Raw genomic sequence first — 26,853 nt, 5'->3', positions numbered from 1 at the left:
GCAGGCAGCTAAGAGGAAATATCTTCAAATGCATTCGGCCATTAGTTTTATATCAAGGTGTATTGTGCATAGACTATTTTATTTTATTTTATTTTGGGGGGAAATCTGCAAGGTTTGAGGGGGAGGAAAGAATCAACTTCTGCACAGTAATCAAAGCAAGAGATTATTTGTAGTTCAGAGTTGAAATGAGGGGTCCTTGGTGCTCTCTGAGCTTGGTGCTTTCTTGAAGACATTTCCTTACCCAACTAGGTAACATCATCAGTGCAAGAAGGGAATCGGAAGGGGGGAGAGGAGGAGGAGGAGGGAGAGGAGGAGGAGGAGGAGGGAGAGGAGGAGGAGAAGGAGGAAGAGGAGGAGGATTGTGGGGTCCTTGGTGCTCTCTGAGCTTGGTGGCTTTCTTGAAGACATTTCCTTACCCAACTAAGTAACATCATCAGTGCAAGAAGGGAGTGGGGTTTGCATGGAGGAGGAAGAGTTGAAGTCCTGTGGACTTCAACTCCTCCTCCTCCATGCAAACCCTTCAACTCCTGGGAGTTGGAGTCCACAGGACCTAAAGTCGCCAAGGTTGAAAAACACTGGTATAATGCAAGCAGTCCTTGACTTATAACACTTCACTTAGTGACCGTTCGAAGTTCAAACGGTACTGGGGGGGAAGCGAGTTACGACCATTGTTCACACTTATGACCATTGCAGCCTCCCGCTGCTCAGGTGATCAAAATTCAGATGCTTGGCAACTGGCATGTACTTATGACTGTTGCAGCATCTTAGGGGGACGTGATCCCCTTTTGCGACCTTCTGACAAGGAAACACTATAGGGAAAATCCAGATTCACTTAACAACCGTGTTACAACTTACTTAGCAACATAGATTTTGGGCTCCACTTTGGTTGTAACTCGAGATATACCTGTATTCCTAGATTTCGGACAGTCTTGATTCCAGCAGGTTCCATGAATTTGGGGACTTCCCAAGTGTGTTCTTTGAACGTGCATGCATTCTCCGAATAACTGAAGTACAGATTAACAGCGTTGGAAGGGACCTTGTAGGTCATCTAGTCCAACCCCCCGCCCAAGAAGGAGACCCTACACCATTTCTCACAGATGGCAGTCCAATCTCTTCTTGAAAGCTTCCAGTGATGAAGCTCCCACAACTTCTGGAGGCAACTTCTGTTCCATGGGTTGATTGTTCTCACTCTCAGAAAATTCCTCCTTATTTCCAGGTTGAATCTCTCCTTGGTCGGTTTCCATCCATTAATCCTTGTCTGGACTTCGGGGGCTTTGGAGAATAGCTTGACTCCCTCCTCTCTGGGGCAGCCCCTCAAATATTATAACACTGCTATCATGTCTCCCCTGGTTCTCCTCTTCCCTAACTAGCCATGCCCAGTTCCTGCAACTGTTCATCGTATGTTACAGCCTCCACAGTCCGTTAATCATCTTGGTTTGCTAAAGAGCCAAACCATTCCTGCTTTCCATCAGAAAAAGGCTCTTACCAAGAAGCATAAAAATGGGGTGTAAATCCCCTTTTAAATTCACGCCCATTTGCAGGGCCGTGCAAAATGATGTGGAAGGAAGGAATTGCCGTGTTTGCACACGCCTTTAGCATTTGGGCCCTTTTGAGCAGACACCGTGCAAAATGTTGTGCATTCCGTTGAATTGTTGTGTCCCATTTAAGCTGTTTATCTAAGGGGAGGGGGGGAGTGTGTGTCGCCAGCTGCTCCTCAGCTACTTTCCTGAAAATAAATCAAACCGAATAGAATCAAACATTAGTTATACCCACGGAAGTACAGCGTACCCCATCAGCAATCAACCTGCAGAGTCAACCACCATCTCCCTGGAGAATGTACCATAAATTATGTTGTGGGCATGTTGGCATTTTTAATTTATTTTCCATCTGCAATTTTACTAGGATGGTTGAGGAAATCTGAGATCCATTTGGAATAAATTTATGGTGGCGGGTGCATTAAAAACCAGATACGTAGATCCTTCCAACCCACAGTTCTGGTAGGATAGAAATAGAAATAGAAATAGAAATAGAAATAGAAATAGAAATAGAAATAGAAATAGAAATAGAAATAGAAATAGAAATAGAAATAGAAATAGAAATAGAAATAGAAATAGAAATAGAAATAGAAATAGAAATAGAAATAGAAATAGAAATAGAAATAGAAATAGATAAGAAATAGAAATAATAGAAATAGAAATAATAGAAATAGAAATAATAGAAATAATAGAATGCAGAATGCAGAATGCAGAATGCAGAATGCAGAATGCAGAATGGGGTGGAGGTGGGAATGAGGATGGTAATGAGAGTAGAGTAGAGTAGAGTAGAGTGGGGTAGGGTAGAATAGGAATAGAATAGAGTAGAATAGAGTAGAGTAGAGTAGAGTAGAATAGAGTAGAATAGAATAGAATAGAATAGAATAGAATAGAATAGAATAGAATAGAATAGAATAGAGTAGAACAAAATACGTAATGGAACAGAATGGAACGGAGCGGAGTGGAATGGAACAGAACAGAATTAAGACTAGAATAGAATAAAATAGAATATAAAATATAAAATAATATGAGATATAATATATGATATATAAGATGAGATATGAAGTATGAAATATGAAATATAGCTTAAAATATAATGTAAAATATAACAGAAAACGGAAAATAACAGAAAACAAAGTAATAGAAAATAATAGAAAATAGAAAATATAGAAAATAAAATAGAATGAAAACTAGAATAGAATTAAGAATAGAACAGAACAGTACAGAACAGAACAGAATAGTGTACATCCAAAATTGTCACTTTGAATGTGCACTAAACATACATTAAAGAAATTCTGTTGCGTTCAGCTCTCAAAGGGTCGCCATCAATATACACTACATAATATAACAGAATAAATAAATACAGGTAAATGCAGAATTATGCACAGACCACATGCATTCTATGTCACAGAGAAAAAACACAGCCTAGTTCAGATCCATACCTCTAGAGAGCAAGAGAAACGAAGCTTGTGAGTTTCCCAGACGGGTGGTGTAAATATCAATTGTGGAAAGTCAAATTGAATGCCAATCCACTATTGGAGGGTGTGGGTAGGCGTGGGGTGAGCATCTCCCTTCATATTTGGGCCAGTGGCAGTGACCATAAAGTAATTAGGAAATACAGGTAGTTCTCGACTTACGACTTTTCATTTAGCGACCATTCGAAGTTACAATACTGGGGAAAAAAATTGATTTATGACCGTTCTTCCACACTTAACAACCCTGGCAGTTTCCCCATGGTCACGTGATAAAACATTCTGACGCTTGGCAACTGGCTCATATTTATGACGGTTGCCATGATCCGCTTGGGTGGCCTTCTGACATGGAAAGTCAGCGGGGAAGCCAGATCCACTGAACGACCGTGATCCTAAATTAACCGCGGCAGTGGTTCACTTAATAACAGATCATAAAAGGGGGCAGAACTCACTCAGCGGCAGAAACGATGGGCTCGATTATGGTTGTTAGTTGAGGACTACCTACGTTAGGTAACCTGTCTTTTGGACAACTAAAGGGGGACGTGTGGTTGTAGAGCATCATGGTTTCCGTAGTACCTTCTGAAATCCCGTCTCTCTCCCCCTGATCTGTTAGTGCTCAACAAGGACATCGGCACATGTCGTACCATGACCATCACGGGGACTCTGAAGCGGCCGTCTCTGCAGGACGAGGAGAAGCTGAAGCTCAACCACCAGAAGGGGTCCTCCAACTTCAACAGTCTTCCAGCCAACGTCTCCAAGCTGCACCTCCAGAGTTCCCCACACTACCTGGGCGCCATCAACCTCAACGACTTCAGCAACCACACCTTGACTTTGAAGAAGGACAAAAGCCAACCTCCGAAATCCATCTACATCTGTGATGGAGACATCTTCAAAAAGCTGGATTCGGAGCTCTCGCGGGCACAGGATCAAACCAGGGACGCCAGCTACGTCATCCTGCCCACCAACACCTCCACCTTGAGGCCCAAGCCGCCTCCGCCACCACCGCCCCCTCCACCTCCGCCGCCGCCCCCCAAGGATGACACCAAGTACAGCATCAACATTGACCAGATGCCCCAGACGAGACTTATCCACCTCAGTATGGCCACAGATCCGGGCTTTGTGGTCAAGAGCCCCCCAAGAGAACCCGCAGGAGGGATGAGCTGTGTGGAAGGGCAAGTGTCTTCGATGATGCAGCAACAACCGTTGTCTCCTCCGTTGGTCAATAAATCCACGGACTCACAGATGCCCAACAGTTTGTGCGACACGCTCAAGACCAGTAATCCTGGAATCGTGACCAAGAATGAGACAGTCGCCACCCTCTCCATGAGCTCCCTCGAAGTAAGTGGCTGAAAGTTGGTGGACCTTCTCCATCCTTGGGTTGGGGAAGTCCTTAAATTCCATTCTTGCTAACTGAAACTATTATTTTTTTTAAAAAAAGCATAGCTAATCAGAATATTCAAAATTTTTCCCTACTGGTTCTGTGGGCATGGCTTGGTGGGCGTGGCTTGGTGGGTGTGGCTTTGTGGGCATGGATTGGTGGGCATGGCTTCGTGGGCATGGATTGGTGGGAGTGGCTTGGTGGGAGTGGCTTGGTGGGCGTGGCTTGGTGGTGGTGGTGGGTCATGTGACTGGCTGGGCATGGCCAACTTATTTTTATTTCCTTTTAAAAGCATTTTTTTTTAATTTTTAAAAAAGATTTTATTGGTAAAAAGAAAATACAACATCCATAACTTGTAAAAAACAATACAACTACATTTCAAGATATTCCCATACTATCAAATCATTATAAACATCAAAGGTTAGGTATCTTATTCCTTCCCTCCCTCTTCTCTTCCCTCATTTCTTCTTTTCCATACCCTTTTCTTCCCTCCCCCCCTTACTTCCTTCTCCCCTGCCTTCCCTCCTTTCTTTTCTCCTTTCCTCCTTTCCTTCCCCCTCCTTTCCCTCCCTCGATCCCCCCCTCCTTCTCACATACCTTCCCTCCCTCCCTTCCTCTTTCCCTCCTCCTTTCTTTTCTCTTAATCTCCCTCCTTTCCTCCCTCCTTCCTTCCTTCCTTTCAACACTCCTTCTCTCTTTCTTTCCCTCCCTCTTTCCCTCTTTACTACCCTCTCTTCTTCCCTCCCTCCTTCCTCCCGAACCGGTAGTTTAAAAAAATGCTAAAAAAAGTTTTTAAAAAATCCCAGTGATCGTGTGTCACAATGACCAGCTGTGACAATCAGCTGTGTCACGCAATCGTCTGAATCTTTTTTTAAAAAAAACTTTTTAAAGTGTTTTTTTACTACCGGTTCGGGCGATTAGGTAGTAAAAAATGCTTTAAAAAGCTTTTTTAAAAAGGTTCTGAGAAACAGCTGTGACAATCAGCTGTGCTACGCGATCGTCAGAATCTTTTTAAAAAAACTTTTTAAGTGTTTTGTTTTTTTTTAACCCCGGTGCAATCTTATTTTTGAGCCCAGATTCCAAGTGGTAGATGTTTCGTGGTTTGTTTTAAGACAAGGGGGTCTCCCAACTTGGCAACTTTAAGACTTGTGGACTTCAACTCCCAGAATTCCCCAGCCAGCATGGCTGTTTTATATAACAACTGAATAGCAGAACAACAAAATTGGAAGGGATTTTAGAGGTTTTCTAATCCAACCCCCTGCTCCGGTTTTAGAAGATAAGTTTAGACCGGGCATTTTTGTCAACAAATTCCAGCAGTATGATCTCAAAAGTATTAGGCTGCGATTGCACTCCTAAAAATGATTCCGTTAATTAATGTCCTTCATTAATGACAATCATTTGCTAGGCATGGAATGTGCTTGCAAAGTATTTTATATTGACTGATTCCCCCCACTTATCTCTCTAATTGCCCTTCAAGGGGCAAGAAGGACCTGGCCAGCGTCTTTCTGATATCATCTCCATTGAATGCTCCTTCTGGGAGTCCCAGCTGGATGTAAATCTCAGCCTCGTGGTGGGTTTCAAAAAAAATTCCAACCTACTCTGTGGGTGTGGCCTCCTTTGTGGGAGTGGCTTGCCAGGCCATGTGACCTGGTGGGAGTGACTTGCCGGCCATGTGTTTTCTTTCTCTCTCTCTTTCTCTTTCTCTCTCTCTCTCTCTCTCTCTCTCTCTCTCCTTCCTTTTGTCTCTCTGTCCCTTTTTCCTTTTTTTCTTTCATCTCTCTCTCACTTTTTCTTTCTTTTTTCTTTTTTCTTTATTTATTTCTTCCTTTCTTTCTCTTTCTCTCTCTGTGTGAGTCTATCTGTCTGTCTGACTGTCTGTCTGTGTGTCAGTGGTGGGTTTCAAAAAATTTTGGGACCTTTTCTGTAGGTGTGGCCTGCTTTCCGGGTCCACTGGTGGAACCTCTTCTAACCAGTTTGGTAGATTTGACGAACCGGTTCTACCGAATAGGTGCAAACTGGCAGGAACCCACCTCTGTCTCAGCCCCAGAACCTCATCACCATGCTGGACCAGTGATGCAGGGATTGGGGTATTTCTGGGGGTGAAATACGGACAGTCATAATGGAAGAAATGTTTCTTATGGAAGCCTGGCTAGAAGTCAGTTGAGTCTCTCAGGTTTTGAATACCGTTTGCTTCGGACATTTTGGGAAGCAGGAATTCTGGGAGTTGAAGCCCACGATGTCAAGTTATAAGTTGTCATGGTGAAGGGGGGGGGAGTGCATTCCAAGCATACCTTCGGCTAAGAGTCAGTTCTCAGATTACTACAGCAGGCTTGGGAGGGGTGCACCTCATAGGAGAATGTGATTTATGACACAGACTGAGGGGAGGAAAGAAACAGGGGTAAAGAGAGCCGAGGGGGCACAGTGATTAGAGTGCAGCACTGCAGGCTACTTCAGCTGACTGTTAGCTGCAGTTCGGCTGTTCAAATCTCACCGGCTCAGGGTTGACTCGGCCTTCCATCCTTCCGAGGTGGGTGAAATGAGGACCCGGATTGTTGTTGGGGGGCAATATGCTGACTCTGTAAACCGCTTAGAGAGGGCTGAAAGCCCTATGAAGCGGTATATAAGTCTAACTGCTATTGCTAAGTTCAGCCATAATTCAAATGAGGTTTAGATCTGACTGCAACGGGGCATTGCCGAAATGATTTTCCTAGTAAATGACTGGTTTTATTTTGAAATTTGGCTTGAGGCTTTCGGAAATCTTCTGGAAAACCTGACACACAAGTCTTAAACTTGCCAAGTTTGGACACCTTGCTTTAGGAGATCAGTTGCATTCTCCCTCCCATCTCTCCCACAACAGAAGCTTCACTAGAGAAAGTGAACATAGAACATTACAGTCATCTAGTCCAGTGTTTCTCAACCTTGGCAACTTGAAGATGTCCGGACTTCAACTCCCAGAATTCCCCAGCCAGCATTTGCTGGCTGGGGAATTCTGGGAGTTGAAGTCCGGACATCTTCAAGTTGCCAAGGTTGAGAAACACTGATCTAGTCCACCTCCCTGTTCAGGCAGGAATCCCTATACCATTCCAGACAAATGGCTGTCCAATCTCTTTCTAAAAACCTCCACTAATGCAGCACTCACAACTTCTGGAGGCGAGCTATTCTGTTGGTTTATTGCTCTCGCCATTAGGACATTTCTCCTTAGTTCCAGATTGCTTCTCTCCTTGGTTAGTTTCCATCCATTATTTCCCATCTTGCCTTTGGGTGTTTTGGAAAAGAGTTGACCCCCATCATCTTCGTAGGAGTCCTTCAGATATTGAAAGATTGCTATCATGGGTTTCCCTCCCTAGTCCTTCTTTCCCCTAGACTAGCCGAGAGAGAGAGAGAGAGAGAGAGAGAGGGAGGGAGGGAGGGAGGGAGGGAGGGAGGGAGGGAGGGAGGGAGGGAGGGAGAGAGAGAGGATCAAAATCAGAATAGAGCTGGAAGGGACCTTGGAGGTCTTCTAGTCCAGCCCCTGCTCAAGCAGGAAACCCTATTGCACCATTTCAGAAAAAAATGGATGTCCAGTCTCTTCTTAAAAACCCCCAGTGATGGAGCACCCACAACCGAGGTGGTGCAGTGGTTAGAGTGCAGCACTGCAGGCCACTTCAGCTGACTGCTATCTGCAGTTCGGCAGTTCAAATCTCACCGGCTCAAGGTTGACTCAGCCTTCCATCCTTCCCAGGTGGGTGAAATGAGGCCCAGACTGTGGGGGCAATATGCTGACTCTGTAAACCGCTTAGAGAGGGCTGAAAGCCCTATGAAGCGGTATATAAGTCTAACTGCTATTGCTATTGCTATTGCTACTTCTGGTGGCAAGCTGTTCCACTGGTTAATTGTCCTCCCTGTGAAGAAGTTTATCCTTAATTCTAGGTTGCTTCTCTGATTGATTGGTTTCCATCCATTGTTTCTTGTCTTGCCTTCTGGTGCTTTGGAGAATAAGTTGACCCCCTTTTCTCTGTGGCAGCCAAGCCATCGGTCATTTTGATGGGCTCAGCCCTCCGGTGAGCTTCGGTGGCTGAAAGCAGATTTGGATCTGAGACTCCCCTCTCTAATCCAACTTCTTTCACATGCTTCCAAAGTCTAAACCCTCCCATCCGGCGTGCTTCGTCTCTTGCCAAGCATTAATCATGGATCTTCCTTTAATTTTCAGAGGCGGAAATCCCGATACGCAGAACTAGATTTTGAGGTGAGTATTTGGGGTTGGCTTCCATGATAAAAACGGGGCGATTTTCCTCGAAGAAATCATTTCATCTCCAGGTCAAAGTAGAGGAGCTTATCCAGATTTTCTGGAATGGCATGCATATTGGCCTACTCTGCCTTCTTAAGATGTTTTGCTTCTTTGGAATAAAATATACAAGTGGTCCTCACCTTACAGTTCATTTAGCAATCATTCAAACTTTCAACGGCACTGGGGAAAAAAGACACAACCATTTTTCATACTTACGACTATTGCAGCATCCCCCCATGATCAGGTTATCAAAATTCAGGTGCTTGGCCAACTGGCATATATTTATGAAGATAGAACTATCCCGGGCTCAAGTGATTACCGTTAGTAACCATCCTAACCAGTTTTCAACCAGCAAAATCAATGGAAGAAGCCTGATTCACTTATTAACTGCTGTGATTTCCTTCAGAACTGTAGTAAAAAAAAAGATGTGAAATGGAGCAAAACTCATTTAACAACTGTCTTGTTTAGCAACATAAATGTTGGGCTAGTTGCGGTCATAAGTTGAGGACTATTTGTAGTTAGGGACGGGTTTTCTACTTGACCCCTCAATAAATAATTTTTTAAGAAACGAATCCAGAAAAGAAAAGATCAGGGAAAGGATTGCTTGTATGGCTATTTGGCTACTTAAATGTTCACTGCCTTGAGTTGTTTATGAAAATATTTATATATAAAGGCTGGAGAAGAGAGAGAGAGAGAGGATAGATGGATGGATGGATGGATGGATGGATGGATGGATGGATGGATGGATGGATAAAAAGATGGACGGATAGACAAATGGATGGGTGGATGGATGGATAAGGAGACATAAAGAAAGGGATGAGAGAGAAAGGGGTGGATGGATGGATGGATGGGCAAATGAACGGATAGATGGATGGACAGGCGGATGGATGGATTGATGGATAGACAGGGATGGATAGACAAATGGATGGGTGGATCAAAGGATGGATGGATGGCTAAAGAGAGAAAAGGGAGAGATGAGAGTGAAAGGGATGGATGGACAGATGGATGGATGGATTGATTGATGGATAGACGGATGGACGGATAGACAAATGGATGGGTGGATTAATGGATGGGTGGATAGATAAAGAGATAAAGAGAGAGATGAGAGAGAAAGGGGTAGGTGGATGGATGAATGAATGGGTGGATGAATTGATGGATGGATGGATTGATGGATAGACGGATGGACGAATAGACAAATGGATGGGTGGATTAATGGATGGGTGGATAGATAAAGAGATAAAGAGAGAGATGAGAGAGAAAAGGGGTAGGTGGATGGATGAATGAATGGGTGGATGAATTGATGGATGGATGGATTGATGGATAGACAGATGGACGGATAGACAAATGGATGGGTGGATCAATGGATGGATGGATGGATGGATAAAGAGAGATAAAGGGAGAGATGAGAGAGATGAGAGAGAAAGGGAGGGATGGACAGGTGGATGGATGGGTTGATGGATTGATGAATAGATGGATGGACAAATAGACAAATAGGAGGTGGATCAATGGATGGATGGATAGTTAAAAAGAGATAAAGAGAGAGATGAGAGAGAAAGGGATATATGGAAAGAGGGATGGATGGATGGCAGATGAACAGATGGATGGATGGATGGATAGATGGATGGATGGATAGACAAATGGATGAGTGGATCAATGGATGGCTGGATGATGGATAAAGTAGATAGATGAGAGTGGGATTAGAGAGAGAGAGAAGGATGGATGGATGAATGGATGGATGGATAGTTAAAAAGATATAAAGAGAGAGATGAGAGAGAAAGGGATGGATGGAAAGATGTATGGATGGATGGCAGATGAACGGATGGATGGATGGATGGATGGATGGATAGATGGATAGACAAATGGATGGGTGGATCAATGGATGGATGATGATGGATAAAGTAGATAGATGAGAGTGGGATTAGAGAGAGAGAGAGAGAGAAGGATGGATGGATGGACTGATAGGCAGGTTAGACAGACAGACAGACAAATGTTTACAATGTTCATTAGTTTCTCACAAAACCTTGACTGATCTGGATGTTCCCTGTTGTAGAAAATCATGCACACAAGAAAACGTCACCAAGACATGTTCCAGGACCTGAACCGGAAGCTGCAACATGCAGAGAAGGAGAAAGAATCTCCACCAATGGAGACTAAGGTGAGCCTTTCCCTACTTGAAGTTTCTGAGCTCTACCGGAACAGGGTGCAAATAGTGGGCATTTTCTCTGCAGCTCCCAAGATGAAAGAGAAATCGGCCAATGGTTATATAGAAGATCAAGATTCTTTCTATCGATAGTGCCACCATTGAAAAAATAATAATTCCAGGGAGAAATTTTTTCTATTGATGTCTCCCTGGGGAATTATGGGAAGAAGAGAAGAGCTGGGGGCTTCAAAAAGCTTGGGGATAAAATCATGCAATAAAAATAGGACCTTCTCCCTTCCCTAAATGTTAGAAATCCCAACCATCCACCTTGGATGAATTCTCAGAAACATGCAGGGATGGGGAAGTAGGACCTGTGGACTTCAACTCCCAGAATTAGCAATAGCAGTTAGACTTATATACCGCTTCATAGGGCTTTCAGCCCTCTCTAAGCGGTTTACAGAGTCAGCATATCGCCCCCAACAACAATCTGGGTCCTCATTTCACCCACCTCGGAAGGATGGAAGGCTGAGTCAACCCTGAGCCGGTGAGATTTGAACAGCCGAACTGCAGAACTGGAGTCAGCTGAAGTAGCCTGCAGTGCTGCATTTAACCACTGCGCCACCTCGGCTCATGGCTGGCTCAGGAATTCTGGGAGTTGAAGTCCACAGGTCACGAAGGGGCCATACTTCCCCACCCTAGTGGTAGAGCTATTTGACTGACATTCATCTCTTCAGAGCAACAGACAAGTGTGGTCACGCCTAACCAACATTATGTAACTCACATTTCTATATTTGAAGAGGTGGCTCAGTGGCTAAGACACTGAGCTTGTCAATCAGAAAGGTCGGCAGTTTGGTGTTTTGAATCCCTAATGCCTCATAACAGAATGAGCTCCCATTACTTCCCCCAGCTTCTGCCAACCTAGCAGTTCGAAAGCACATAAACATGCAAGTAGAAAAATAGGAACCATCTTCAGTGGGAAGGGAACAGGGTTCTGTGCACCTTAGGCATTGAGTCATGCCGGCCACATGACCACAGAGACGTCTTCGGACAGCACTGGCTCTTCGGCTTTGAGATGGACATTAGCACTGCCTCCTAGAGTCAGGAACTACTAGCACATATGTGGGAGGGGAACTTTTACCTTCTGCTTGAATTTAATTATCTCCACCCAGGTTATCTATAATCCTAGGACTCGACTGGTGGCCTAAAACCCTCCAGATTGCTGCTAGAAACTGAAATTTGTGAACATGGGTTATCCCAAAAGTACATTTTTTTCAGGAGGCAACTGGACTTTCTTGGTTTTTCTTTTGAAGACGTTTCCCTTCTCATCCAAGAAGCTTCTTCAGCTCTGACTGGATGGTGCGGAATGGAAGGATTGATGCTCCTTGCAGACAGCTGGTCATTGGCATCCACACCCTTTGAATAGGGTGGGAGTAGAAATGGATTTCCAGAGGAAAAATTGCAAACTACAGGAACTAGGATCACTATTCAAGTGACACCGATAAACCTCCAAGTGGCCTCAACGACCCTCTGAAAAGAATGCAAATGACCAGCTGTCTTTAAGGAGTATAAGTCCTTCCATTCCCCCCCACCCCATCCAGTCAGAGCTGAAGAAGCTTCTTGGATAGGAGTCAGCAGCCTTAAACACTCAAACAGCCACAAAGGTCCTAACCGGAAGTTCTCTGTTCAATTCTGGAGCCCACCGGAAGTCCGGTTCCCCCATCATAGAGTCTCTTCCTAGCATGGCGACCTTTTCCCTCTACCTGTCCTAACTGAAAGCCCTATCAATTGTGGAGCTGACTGGTGATAGGGAGCCACAGCAGAGAGATAAAAAGAGCCACATGCGGCTCCAGAGCCGCAGATTGCCAACTCCTGTTGTTGGATGAGAAGCGAAACATCCTCAAAGAAAAGCAAGACAATCCAGTTGCCTCCTGAAAAAGCACCCCTGGGGCAACCGTGACCTGGATGACTGAGAATCTCGACAGATGTTTAGTGTTTAAGAAAAAACTTCATTTCCCCTGACCCCCTGTTGATTTCAATACATTTCTTGAAAGATCAACTTCCTTTTGTCATGTTCTGATTGTACCACAAACGCAGTAGTCATCCTTACCTTTCACAGAGGCCCTGAGTTTTATAAATATGAGCATGATAGTGTAGAATAATCATATCCAAGGACCAGTGGTGGGTTTCAAAAAATTTTGGAACCTCTTCTGTAGGTGTGGCCTGCTTTCCGGGTCCACCGGTGGAACCTCTTCTAACCAGTTCGGTAGATTTGACGAACCGGTTCTACCGAATAGGTGCGAACTGGTAGGAACCCCACCTCTGATCTCCACCCATACCAAACTCGTACTGTGGGTTGAAATGAGGATGGGGGGGAAAAAAAACCCCATATATTTTCTCTTATATGTTTAGGCCATGAAAAGATGGAGCGTTTCCTCAGGTGGCAGTGATAAAACTAACGCCAGCGTAAGTCTTAACTGCCTGCGTTTCTCCTTCAAGGACCTCATAGGCTCCATCTCCTCTCCGACCTTCTTACGCTGCATGTGGTCAGCTACATCCTGAAACCAGCATCCAGCCTTCCTTAATCACAAGCCAACATGTCTTTGAATGCTCCCTCCCTCCTTCTATATCTAGCATCCCATAACAAGAAGACCTGAGCTGGTCATCCACTCCCTTTGAGGGACCTTTGATTGCATTCCACCCCAACCATCCATACTGAGTGGTCACCTTTCCTAGCCTTGCCCACATCCAACATAGTAGATTTTTCAAACATTCGCAACTGGCATGCTGATTTCTTTCATTGTGACCTTCGGAGGGGTAATCCTCGACTTGCAACAGTCCTTCGGGATTGGGCGGCCTATAAATTTAATAAATGAAATGAGTTCGCTTAGTGACCATCCAAACTTGAAACAAAGCACTGAAACAAGTGGCCTATGGCCGTTTTTCACACTTACGACCGTTGCCGCATTCCCCAGGGTCACGCGATCAAAACTCGGACGCTTGGCAACGGGTCCACAGCTATGACGGTTGTGGTTTTGGGTTGAGGTTTCGTGATCCGCTTTGGTGACCTTCTGACCAGCCAAGGAAGCCAGATTCACTTAACAACCACGTCCCCTGGCTTAACAACTCAGCGATTCGCTGAGCGACGTTGGCAGGAAATGTCGCAAATGGGGCAAAACACGCTTGACAATGTAGGGGCTCAATTGCGTTTGTAAGTCGAGGACTCCCTGTATTCTACTCTAAGAGAAAAACAATTTCGATCAGAAATCAAGGTGACGCATGTCAAACATTCGGTGAGACTCAAAAATCAAATGAATGTACATATCCGCAGGACTAATCCAATGTACCTCAACTTTTCTTAGTTCTGCCACCCACTTCAAACTTTAAAAGAGACAAAACACCTGAAACCACCTCCTATCCAACCACAGGAAATACTTGCACAGGTATAGAATAGGTGGGACCTGGCTCAATAGTAGTTAGCAATAGCAGTTAGACTTATCTACCGCTTCATAGGGCTTTCAGCCCTCTCTAAGCGGTTTACAGAGTCAGCATATTGCCCCCACAGTCTGGGTCCTCATTTTACCCACCTCGGAAGGATGGAAGGCTGAGTCAACCTTGAGCCGGTGAGATTTGAACCGTTGAACTGCAGATAACAGTCAGCTGAAGTGGCTGCAGTACTGCACTTTAACCACTGTGCCACCTAGGCACTTGTTACTGTAAGAGGGATCTAATATTAGGACAATCAACTAATTATGAACCAACAGGGTGTTGTAGCCACCCAAAAAACAACACAGTCCTAGGCTGTATTAAGTATAATCTTTATTGTCATTGTACTTAAATACAGCGGAATAGCAATAGCAGTTAGACTTATATACCGCTTCATAGGGCTTTCAACCCTCTCTAAGCGGTTTACAGAGTCAGCATATCGCCCCCAACAACAATCCGGGTCCTCATTTTACCCACCTCGGAAGGATGGAAGGCTGAGTCAACCCTGAGCCAGTGAGATTTGACCCGCTGAACTGCAGATAGCAGTCAGCTGAAGTGGCCTGCAGTACTGCACTCTACCCACTGCGCCACCTCGGCTCTTTTGGAATTGGTTATTGTATTAAAAGAGGGATAGAATCAAGTTCACATGGAGGGTTAGTACAACTATGTAATGCCTTGGTAAGACCATACTTGGAATACTACATCCATTTGTGGTCGCCATTATATAAAAAAGATGTTGAGAGTGTGCAGAGAAGAGCAACAAAGATGATTAAGGGACTGGAGGCTAAAACGTATGAAGAACAGTTGCAGGACCTGGGTATGTCTAGTTTAATGGAAAGAAGGACTAGGGGAGACATGATAGCAGTCTTCCAATATCTCAGGGGCTGTCCCAAAGAAGAGGGAGTCAAGCTATTCTCCAAAACACCTGAGGGTAGAACAAGAAACATTGGATGGAAAATAATCAAGGAGAGAAGCAATCTAGAACTAAGGAGAAATGTCCTGGTAGTGAAAAACAATCAACCAGTGGAATGATTTGCCTCCAGAAATTGTGAGTGCTCCAACATTGGAGGTGTTGTAAGAAATTAGCACCTATCATCTCCTAGAAAAAGGAACTAGTCTAGGAAACATTGAAAAGGCAGAACATTACATTTCCCTGGATGAGAAATGGAGAAAAATGTTTTTTTAGAGGCAGGAAGCAGGCTCACTCTTAATAGCCCCCCACCTTCCTCAATAGCCCACAGCAGATGCCAGGACTTAAGAGATAAAGCTAGGTCTTACCCAGGATCCAACAGAGGTAGGATTAGCCCTCTACCACATGGCATCTGGGGAGATTACATCACAGCACAAGATGATCAGTTGGCCTTTGTGTGTGCAGCAGCTCCGGAAACTGGAAGAGCGGATCTCTTCCGTTTTCGAGCTGATCATCACACGCACCCTTGTGACAGTAACTAGAACATTAGCTGGCTGGCACGCACCCGCGTGGTGGAAACACTAGAAGTTCATTTTCTGGTGCAAACATAACCCCTGGACAGCTCCTCTTCTGGGTTACGGCAATATCGGAGACCCCTGGACTAGAAGACCTCCAAGGTCCTTTCCAACTCTTTTATCGCTCTTTTAAAGCGTTCGGAGACTACAGCTAGTCCAGAATGCAGCCGCGCGAGCGATACTTGGTGTACCGAGGTACACCCACGTTACACCTGTCCTCTGCGAGCTGCACTGGCTCCCTATTGGTCTCCGGACGCAATTCAAGGTGTTGGTTATTACCTTTAAAGCCCTACATGGCTTAGGGCCAGCGTGCCTACGAGACCGCCTACTGCCACATACCTCCCAAAGGCCGGTGAGATCCCACAGATTGGGCCTCCTTCAGATGCCGTCAGCCAGGCAATGTCGGCTGGCGGCTCCCCGGAGGAGAGCCTTCTCTGTGGCTGCTCCGACCCTTTGGAATGAGCTACCCCCAGAGATCCGGACCTCACCCACTCTCATGGCCTTCAGAAAAGCTGTTAAAACCTGGCTATTCCGGCAGGCCTGGGGCTGTTGACCTCATTGTTGAGGTCCAGCCCCGATTAGAACGAATGCATGTGGTTTTGTGATTTTAAATCTGTCTTTTTATTATTTCTTCTTCCTCTTTTTTGTAAGCCGCCCGGAGTCCTTCGGGATTGGGCGGCCTATAAATAAATAAATAATGTGTATTCTGTATCCTCCTTTGATTTTGACGTTCCCTTTTTTTCTTTCTGTGCTCTGATTCCCCTCCAGCAAGAGAAGCAGCAGACGCCGAACAAGAGACCTTGGGAAGGCCTCCGGAAGGTCCACTCGCCCCCAGCGTGGGTCAGGAAGGAGATGGAGACGGAGATCCAATCTCCCTTAGAACTCAAAACTGTGGAATGGGAGAAGACGGGCGCAACCATTCCCCTGGTGGGACAGGACATTATTGACCTCCAGACCGAGGTCTGAGGAAGAGGAGAGGAGAAAAGAATAACAATAACAATAATAATAATAATAAAAGACTCTTTGGGTGTTTTTCCTCACCCCACTGGAAAAACTAAACAAGAACAAAATACAAACAGGTTGGGATTTTTTTTAAGAAAGAAAGAAAGAAAGAAAGAAAGAAAGAAAGAAAGAAAGAAAGAAAGAAAGAAAGAAAGAAAGAGAATCAATGAAAGGAAGGAAGGGAGGAAGGAAAGAAGGAAGGAAGAAAGAAAGAAAGAAAGAAAGAATGAATGAATGAATCAATGAAAGGAAGGGAGGGAGGGAGAAAGGAAGGAAGGAAAGAAGGAAGGAAGAAAGAAGGAAGGAAGGAAAGAAAGAAAGAAAGAAAGAAAGAAAGAAAGAAAGAAAGAAAACAGAGCATGAATCCATGATGTGGAATTAAAATGCAGAGAACTGAGCCAGCTGGAGTCTCACTGAAACGTGATTGCTCCGAGGAGGAACATTCAACATGATCTTGGTTATGTTCTCCGTAGACCGAGATGGGTGGGGGGGGGAGAACTATTCCTTTTTCAAGCACAGTAACAACAGGGAAACAAAACCTGAGCTTTCCTGGGTAAGAAAGAAAGGTTGGCCGAAGGGAAGGGGAAAAATTGGGGAAGGGGGGAGGAGGAAAAAAATAGAAGAATTAAAACTTTTCCAAAACATTATTAGAGGGGAAAAAATGGGACGAGTGACGGGTCTTTGGTGTGGATAGCCACGCGAACGTTGGGGATGACAAAAATGTGGCAAGCAGAAAGACAGCAGGACGCCAATGGGAGACCAACCACTGGTTGGCACACTGGAGGTCACCAATCATTGGGCGCTCATCTCCTTGCACTTGGCTCCCGAATCCATGAGGAACAAAAAAGAGGAAAACACCCATCGCCCTTCCACACCTCCATGCCACCCGTGGAAAAGCACCAGAATCTCAAAACGAGAGAGACCTAAACCTTCGCGGCGGGCGTCTCCGTCAACCCTCCACGGGCTCATTCGGAGAACATGGGTGGAGAAGGAAGGGAGATGGAGAAACGGTCCACGTGAAAATATTTCAAATCGGTGTCTTCTAATTCCACCTCTTCACCATCTTCACTAACATTGTTCGGACAATGAAGAATCTCTCCTCTTAAAGCGAGTTAAAAATCCACTCAACTGGACGACTACAGAACTTGCTTTACTGGGTAAAAGGGAGGGGTTGTTTTTTTTAAAAAAAAGAAGAAAATAAATAAAAACTAAATAAAAGGAAAAGAAAACGATGAGCGAGAAAGAACGTACGTCATCCTATTGACTCGTGGTCCATGTTCCTCCAGAAACTCATGGTGGGCTTTTGTTCCAAATGGATTCAGATCGTTTCCTATTTCTTCCCCCTCCTATTTTTCGTTCTCAAAAGACTACGAGACCCTTCTCCATCTCTCAACCCATCCGCTTTTTCAAAAGCAGAAAGTTTTCGGCGAAGCGACCCGGAGATGTGGAGGAGATGGGAGAACAATTTGCCTTAGACTTGGAGACAAACCGAGACAAAAACAAAACACACACAAACACACACACACACACACGCAGTGAGTAACAGTTCACTTGGGGGGGAAAAAAAAACTCTATTTTTTCTTCGTTTTTTTTTTCTCTTCCTTTTCTTCAATAAAAAGAGAACTTGAAACCCACAAACTTTCTCTTGCTTTGGTTTGTGTCATTTGAAAAAAAAAAAAACTTCCTTCCGTCCCATGGGCCTCACACGCATGGGGGAAGCAAGGATACCAAGCGGGGTTCCCCCCCCCCTGCCCCCGATTTTGCTTTTGGAGGGGAAAGCAAAAAGGCATCTGACTTTGCAAAAAATAAATCTTTGTAAGTTTTGGGGATTGTGTAGGAGGTTGCTAATCCTTTTTGCTTCGGTCTTTAAAATAATCTGATTTTGCAGACGTTGAAACCTCAACGGCGTCCTTACCGTAGCACGATTTTGTCTGAATGCGTCAAGAATTCAGCAAAACTCACAAATTATCCTGCCCAAACCAGTTGGCAGTGGTTCCTAACAAGGACAGCACGAGTTTAAGAATGGCTCCAAGTTTTCCATGAGAAAAAATAAAAATAAATCAAGTTTGTGGGATTATGCCCTTGTCCCAAAAAATAGGGAACTGGAAAAAAACAATATTGTCTCTTTTTGACATCTGTATTAACCATTACATGGTAAGCAATATTTAAGCGAAGGGAAAATAATAATGATAATAATCAGGGTTTTTTAAAATGGAAAGTCTCAGCAATTTTCAAACAAAATATCAACCTCTTTTTCTCCATGCAGAGAAAAACCGATAAATTGTACTTCCATTTTTATGTTGCTTTTCTGATCGTTTTCCATTCTCTTTGTCGTGGTTCATCGCTCTCTTCCCCCCCCCCCGCCCCCCAATAATGAAAAGGTGGGATGTATTTTTATTCCTTTTTTTGTTTCCTTTTTGTTTGCAAACGACAATTGTGTTTTGGTTAACTGACAACGGCCACCATCGCCTCCTTCCCAAATAGAAGTTATCCTATTATGAAAGCGTTCGTAATATTCTTGCAGCTTGATGGGAGACCCGATTCCTCCCATCTCATCTCCCTTTGGAAAAAGAAATATTGTGTTTTCTTCTATAAGGAATGCTTTCGTTTGTTCCTTCTGCGCCAGAGAGTAAAGTGTGGTGCAAAGGAGCAGAGTTGGAAGGGACCTGTCAAACTCGATTTTATTGAGGGCCGGATAAGGGTTGTGTTTGGCCTCAGGGGGGCCCTGGGGTGGGTGTGGCTGGGATGGGCATGGCCAGCTCGACATCACTCATGTAAGGGGGCATCTTTGGTGGGCAAGTGCTAAGGCAGGTCTTCTCTCAGACCCTTCCTCGCTCTCGTTATAATCTCTTTCCTTCCTTCCTCCCTTCCTTCCCCTCTCAGCCATACATTTCCTTCCTTCCTTCCTTCCTTCTTTCCTACCTACCTACCTACCCACCTACCTACCTACCTACCTACCTACCTACCTACCTACCTACCTACCTACCTACCTACTTCTGAACCATACATTTCCTTCCTTCTTGCCTTCCTTCTTTTCTGCTCTTCCTTCCTTCCTCATACCTGTCTTCTTTCTCTTTTCTCTCTATCTCTATCCCTTTACTCCCACTCTCTTCTTCCTTCCTTTCTTCTTCCCTTCCTTCCTTCCCCTCTCAACCATACATTTCCTTCCCTCCTTCCTTCCTTTTTCTCTTCCTTCCTCATACCTTTCTTTCTTCTCTTTTGTCTCTCTTTATTCCTTTACTCCCACTCTCTCCTTCCTTCCTTCTTTCCTTCCTTCCTCCCTCCCTTCCTTCCCCTCTCAACCATACATTTTCTTCCTTCCCTCCTTCCTTCCTTTTTCTCTTCCTTCTTCATACCTTTCTTTCTTCTCTTTTGTCTCTCTTTATTTCTTTATTCCCACTCTCTCCTTCCTTCCTTCCTTCCTTCCTTTCTCCCTCCCTCCCTCCCTCCCTCCCTTTCTTCCTTTTCTTCTTTGGGCCCATTTCTGTACTTCTGCGTGGGCCCTGTACTTACCTGGCATGAGGAACGGGTCATATGAAGACTCCTGGGAGAGGCGAGGGGGAGTGTGTGGGGCCAGCTAATCCTTGCAACAACTGGTTCGGCAAAGGAGATGCAAAATTAGCATCTGGTTTGCCCGAACTGGTCTGAACTGGCTGAATCTCACCTCTGTGGTTTGATGGTCACAGGAAGGAACGTTTGAAGGATATACCCTAATTAATCAAATTGTTAAAAGAGGTAGCAGGAAGTCCCTTTCAGCCTTGCAAGACTCTGTTAATGTAGCCTTACAACCAAGTAGAATTAGTTTGTCTTATCCTGTTTATACATGCCTATATATGTGCGTATTTATACACACATACATGTCCTGTTTAGATATTCATGTCACGTACAGGATGACATCTTCCTGCCAATGATGTGAAGGCTTACATGCCATGATGACATCTGATATGGGCCCACCCTCATGGTGCACCTGTTGACAAGCATTGTGGCTTGTTATCTCAAGAAAAAGATTGCAATAGAATAAGAGGTCAAAGGGGGAGGGTTGGACTAGAAAACCTCCAAGGTCCCTTCCAACTCTGGCGGTACTCTGTATTCTGTTTCCACTCTGATTTACCTGGCTGGGCTAACAGTTGCTTTACAGCTGAAGGAACTTCTTCAGAGCTTCTTGACCTACCTGCTATGTAGCTGCAGGCTATGCCATCTCTTATCTAACTGGTAGTTAGTGTCTCTTCACTCTGTCTCCAGTTTCTTTCCCACATACCATTGCAAGAAGAGAAGGAGTCATTGCCCGATACATTTAAGTGCCACTAGTTGGCAAAACCAGCGCATGTGCGAAGGAACATGGCTGCCGGGCTTTTCGCTCCGGCGTCCACACTGGAAAAATAGCCAAAAGAAGGAGAAATTGCTCCTAGAAATCGAGCGTGAGAGAGACCAGGGCGCGAGCGATTTCTCGGAGGGTCTGGTGTTGGCAGTGGACTGGAGAGATTTTGCTCTCCAAGGCTGCCTTTTACAAAAAACGCCGACGCCGCTCGGAGGTGCCCGGAAGACGCCGCGGCTCAGCTGATTAGTGAGGCGCTCAGAGACACCACCCGGTTGCCGTTCGGAGGCTGAAGAGAGATCAGGGCAAGAGCGATCTTACGGAGAGTTTGGTGCTGGCAGCGGAGTGGAGAGATTTTGCTCCCCGAGGCTGCCTTTTGCGAAAGACGCTGACGCCGTTCGGGGGCGCCCGGAAGACGCCGCGGCCCAGCTGATTCAGAGCGGCCTTTAAAGACACCGCCCGGGTGCCGCTTGGAAGGCATCGCGACCCAACTCGGTTAGAGGCGTTGGATAACTATCGTTGGAGGTTCGTTGTGACCCGGCCGACCTGAGAGAGCCTTGACTCTCCTCCACTTGCTGGCTGAGAAAAATCTCTCCCCCCCCTTTATGCTACTTTCTTTCTCGTCTGTGTGTTTGGTTGCTGTGGACTTGCATTGGACTATTCATTGCCCCAGGGAGAAGGCGGTTAGCCTGGAACAGCACTGGGAGAGAATGGGAGGCTGTCTTCATCTGCTGCTACTGCATCCTCCTTCCTCTCCCCTCGGCTTGGCCTCCCCTGTTGGTGCATTCTCCCCCCCACTGGGCCGTTGCCATTGCCATTGCAGGGCCTTTTGCTGGGTGGGACTAGACTCCTCTTGGAATGCGGCTTTTGGACCTTTTGGAGTATATCTTCATCTGCTCTTTTATCTACACTTTCATCTGCCACGGCCATTGTTGCCTGATGCCGCCTTGGACCTGCGGCCACAGATAGCGCCACTACTGGCCGAGCGGGGGTACTTACAGTACATAGAAGGCCCTCTCCTTGCCTTAACCATCTTGGACTTTTTTTGGACCTTCCCAGAACTATTCGCACTTTAAACCAATCAATTTTTTTTTTGCGCAATTTATAATTTCTTTCTTTTCTTTCACCTTTTTCTTCCGTCTTTGTATGGGTTATGCTTGAGGTACGCTTGAGATGGATGAATGTCCCACTTTTTTATGATCATATTGTTGTAATTTTGTGTTTTTAACTTCTTATGTGGGGACTGTTTGGGGGAGTGTATGAGTATGCGTGATTCGGAGGACCTGCCGGGAGTCGCGGGGGCCACGGGGGTGGTTGAGGGGACCAGAGACACGGGAGAGGGTCGGGGTATTGCGGTCGTAACAGGGAGGGGCAGATACGGCGGGGACTTTAGGGCAGGCCATTACCGGGGAAGGAGGGTTCGCTACATTACAGAGATCCCTCCTTCCGGCCCTAGGAGTCCCACTCCAAGACCAGATGGCGCAAGTAGTCAGGACCCTGGTCTCAGGCTGTTGTCGCTAAATGCCAGGTCTGTTGTACATAAAGCTCCTCTCGTCCGGGACTTAATTTTAGACGAGAGGGCAGACCTGGCATGTATTACTGAAACCTGGCTGGGCCCAGAGGGAGGAGTCCCCCTTGTAGAGCTGTGCCCAGAAGGATTTCAGGTGCTGCATCAGCCGAGAGCCCAGGGAAGGGGTGGGGGTGTGGCCGCTGTTATCCGAGAGTCGTTAGTTCCTCGTAGGGTCCCTGCTCCGGAGATTGTCGGGTGTGAGTCTTTGCTGTTAAAGTTGGACCTCAAGGGTCAAGTGGGTCTGCTGCTAACGTACCTGCCTCCCAACAGCGTTGCAGCAGCCCTCCCCTCGCTCCTCGAGTCGGTAGCCGAGCTGGCAATTGAGTTCCCTAGGTTGATGGTCCTGGGGGACTTTAATTTGCCGTCGCTCGGTGAAAACTCTGATGGGGCGCAGGAGTTCATGGCTTCCATGACAGCCATGGGCTTGACCCAAGTAATTCGGGGCCCAACCCATTCAGCGGGACACATGCTTGACCTCGTATTTCTCTCGGAGCAGTGGATTTGTGATCTTGGTCTGAGGGGGAGTGACATCATACCCCTGTCGTGGTCAGACCATTGCCTACTGAGGCTCGACTTCCGGAGGCCAAACCCCCACTGTAGGGAGGAGGAACCGACCAGGTGGTTCCGCCCCAGGCGTCTTATGGAGCCAGTAAGGTTCCAGACAGAGCTTGGGGTTATTCCTGACTCTTTCGCCCACAATCCGGTGGAGACTCTGGCTGCTGCGTGGCACTCGGCAGCGTCGGAGGCCCTCGACCGGATTGCGCCACTGCGGCTCCTCCGAGGCGGTGGATCCCGGAGACCCCCTTGGTTCACCGAGGAACTCCGGGAGATGAAGCGCCGGAGGAGATGCCTAGAGCACCGTTGGAGGTCCGATAAGTCCGAATCGAACCGGGCAATGGTAACCACCTGCACCAGGGAATACACCAGGGCACTTAGGGCAGCAAAAAGATCGCACATAGCCACCCTGGTAGCATCCGCTGAGTCTCGCCCAGCCGCCCTGTTTAGGATAACCCGCTCCCTATTGAACAAAAGGGAGGCGGGGGAACCCTTGCAGGGCAGAGCTGAAGAATATGCCCAATTCTTAGCGGACAAAATTGCTCGGTTTCGGTCGGACTTGGACTCCACCCCCGCAGTTCCAGCCGAGGCGCAGGGGGACCAAGTAGAACAGCTCTGGGCTGAGTTTCAAGACGTTACCCCCGGGGATGTGGACAAGGCCATGAGAGCTGTAAGTACTTCCACCTGCGTTCTGGATCCGTGTCCCTCATGGCTGGTTACTAACTGCAGTGAGGTGACACGAGGCTGGATCCAGGCGGTTGTGACCGCCTCCCTTCGGGAGGGGAACTTCCCCGCCGCACTGAAAGCGGCGGTGGTGAGACCCCTCCTGAAGAAACCATCCTTGGATCCAGCTGTTCTTAATAGCTATCGTCCAGTCTCCAACCTTCCCTTCCTGGGGAAGGTTGTTGAGAAGGTGGTGGCCTTCCAGCTCCAACGGTCCTTGGAGGAAGCAAACTACCTAGACCCCTTCCAGTCAGGCTTCAGGCCCGGTTACAGCACAGAAACCGCTTTGGTCGCATTGATGGATGATCTCTGGAGAGCCAGAGATGAAGGACGTTCCTCCATCCTGGTCCTCCTTGACCTCTCAGCGGCTTTCGATACCATCGACCATGGTATCCTTCTGCGACGACTGCGGGAGGTGGGAGTGGGAGGCACCGTGTTACGGTGGTTCTCCTCCTACCTCTCGGACAGGTCGCAGTCGGTGTTAGTGGGGGGGCAGAGATCGTCCCCTAGGCCCCTAAATTATGGGGTGCCTCAGGGTTCGGTCTTATCCCCCCTACTATTCAACATCTACATGAAACCGCTGGGAGAGATCATCCGCAGGCACGGGATTAGATACCATCAATATGCGGACGATACTCAATTGTATCTGTCCGCCCCGTGCCAAATCAATGAAGCGGTTGACGTGATGAGCCGGGGTCTTGAGGCCGTTATGGACTGGATGAGGGTGAACAGGCTTGTGCTCAACCCAGAAAAGACCGAGTGGCTGTTGTGTTTCCCTCCCAAAGATTTGGTTATTATTCCACCACTCAGGCTGGGGGGTCAAATTTTATACCCCTCAGAGAGGGTTCGCAACTTGGGAGTCCTCCTGGATCCACAGCTGTCATTTGACCACCACTTAACGGCTGTGACCAGGGGGGCATTCGCCCAGGTTCGCCTGGTGCGCCAGTTGCGACCCTACCTGAATCGGGAGGCTCTCACAACAGTCACTCGGGCCCTTGTGACCTCTAGGCTGGAATACTGCAATGTGCTCTACATGGGGCTGCCCTTGAGGAGCATCCGGCGACTTCAGCTAGTGCAGAATGCAGCCGCGCGAGTGATTGCGGGTGCACCCCGATTCACCCGCATAACACCTATCCTCCGCGAGCTGCGCTGGCTACCTGTTGATCTCCGGATGCGCTTCAAGGTGCTATTAATCACCCATAAAGCCCTACATGGCAGTGGATCTGGATACTTGAGAGACCGCCTTCTGCCAATTACATCCCTACGACCGATAAGATCTCATAGATTAGGCCTCCTCCGTATTCCATCGGCCAGCCAGTGTCGGCTGGCAACTACAAGGAGGAGGGCCTTCTCAGCAGTAGCCCCGACCCTTTGGAACGAGCTCCCCGTGGAGATTCGTACCCTCTCCACCGTCCAGGCCTTCCGCATAGCCTTGAAGAACTGGCTCGCCCGTCAGGCCTGGGGATAGGATAGTTACCCCGCCCGAATGATGAGTGTTTGTTGCTTGCTATTTTATTACATGTTTTGTCCTAATGTCTGTATTCCCCTTTCCCAGTTTTTGTGTGAGCCGCCCTGAGTCCCCTCAGGGAAAAGGGCGGCCTACAAATTCTAATAAAATTCTAAAAAAAAAATTCTAAAAATTCTAAATTCTAAAACCTGAATTAGCAAAACTTGATGCTGAGGCATCTCCGTCATTGGGCTAAAGAGGAAGTCATAGTGATGCGTCAGATTTTGTTACACTGCAACAAGATTGTAACAGGAGGGACCTTTGGGATTATGGTTCACTCAGGAGGGCTGAGAGTTATTGTTAACATCAGGGGTACAATTCAGAGGTGGGTTGCTACCGGTTCGCACCAGTTTGAGCAAACCGGTAGTGAAAATTGTGACTAGGTCACCAAACTGGTAGGGAAGGCCGGCTGGCCACACCCTCGAATCAGTTTCCTGGTCACCCATGCCATTGCATGTTTTTTTTAGCTCCTTTGTAATGTTCTGCACATGCACAGAGCATTTTTTTTGCAACTGCGCATGTGCACATAGTGTGCATCTGGTGAGCATGCACATGCAAAATGGCATGCATAGCAAACCGGCAATAACATCAGGAGAAACCCACCCTGGTACAATTATACAGCCTTACGTTTCCAGAATGACATGGCTGCCTTTGGTCAACAGATAGTAGGTAGTAGGAAGTAGTAGGAAGTATGAATATCGTCTGTGTCTTCGGGTTAACTTCATACCCTCCGTTCTTGTGGAGGACCCTGGCTTGTTAGCAAGGTATTTGTAGGAGAAGAAGAGGCAGATCCTGGGGTCAGAGTTAAGAGAGGGCGTAGCCTAGAATCATTGCGTGGCCACAAATGCCCCAATTGAATTCTGTTGAGTGTTATTTAGTGCCAATTTAGTCCTGACCATTGGTTGACTAGTTTAATGCCAGACCTAAAGAATCTGGACCAGGGGTGAAATTCAGCAGGTTCTGACAGGTTCTGGAGAACCGGTAGTGGATATTTTGAGTAGTTCGGAGAACTGGCAAATACCACCTCTGGCTGGCCCCAGAGTGTGGAGGGAATGGGGATTTTGCAGTATCCTTCCCCTGCCATGCCCACCAAGCCACGCCCACAGAACTGGTAGTTAAAAAAAATGAATTTCACCACTGATCTGGACTGTATGTTAAGTTCCAGTTAAGAAGATTTATTGCTCAAGCCTATACAGCAACTAATAGCACTCAAAAGAATTGAAGGGAAACTGGACTTGGAATGATTCTAGACTGAGTCCTCGCTTGACTCCACCTCCACATTCTGCCTCTTGTTCTTCTACAGTATCAGTGAGAGTCACCTGCCAACCAAGTTGACTTCTGCAAGAGCCGAGGTGGCGCAGTGGGTAGAGTGCAGTACTGCAGGCCACTTCAGCTGACTGCTAGTTCAGCAGTTCAGCGGTTCA

General features: G+C 46.6%; 1 protein-coding gene across 1 annotated transcript in view; it reads left to right on the top strand.

Moving 5' to 3' along the window:
- The window catches only part of ADGRB1 (adhesion G protein-coupled receptor B1), a 303,358-nt gene extending 286,442 nt beyond the window's left edge, over positions 1 to 16,916 (top strand). Inside the window, 5 exon segments of the mRNA XM_087706632.1 lie at positions 3,618 to 4,342; positions 8,572 to 8,607; positions 10,700 to 10,804; positions 13,199 to 13,252; positions 16,526 to 16,916. Coding sequence (XP_087562758.1) covers positions 3,618 to 4,342; positions 8,572 to 8,607; positions 10,700 to 10,804; positions 13,199 to 13,252; positions 16,526 to 16,723 — 1,118 coding nt within the window. The 3' untranslated portion in view covers positions 16,724 to 16,916.
- The last annotated feature ends 9,937 nt before the right edge of the window (positions 16,917 to 26,853 follow it).

This window comes from Thamnophis sirtalis, unplaced genomic scaffold (assembly GCF_051295495.1).
Source record: "Thamnophis sirtalis isolate CommonGarterSnake01/CBP01778 unplaced genomic scaffold, rThaSir2_p1.2 scaffold_2, whole genome shotgun sequence".
Lineage (NCBI taxonomy): Eukaryota > Metazoa > Chordata > Lepidosauria > Squamata > Natricidae > Thamnophis > Thamnophis sirtalis.
The sequence above is the reverse complement of the archived record's forward strand: the minus strand, read 5'-3'. Positions and strand labels throughout refer to the sequence as shown.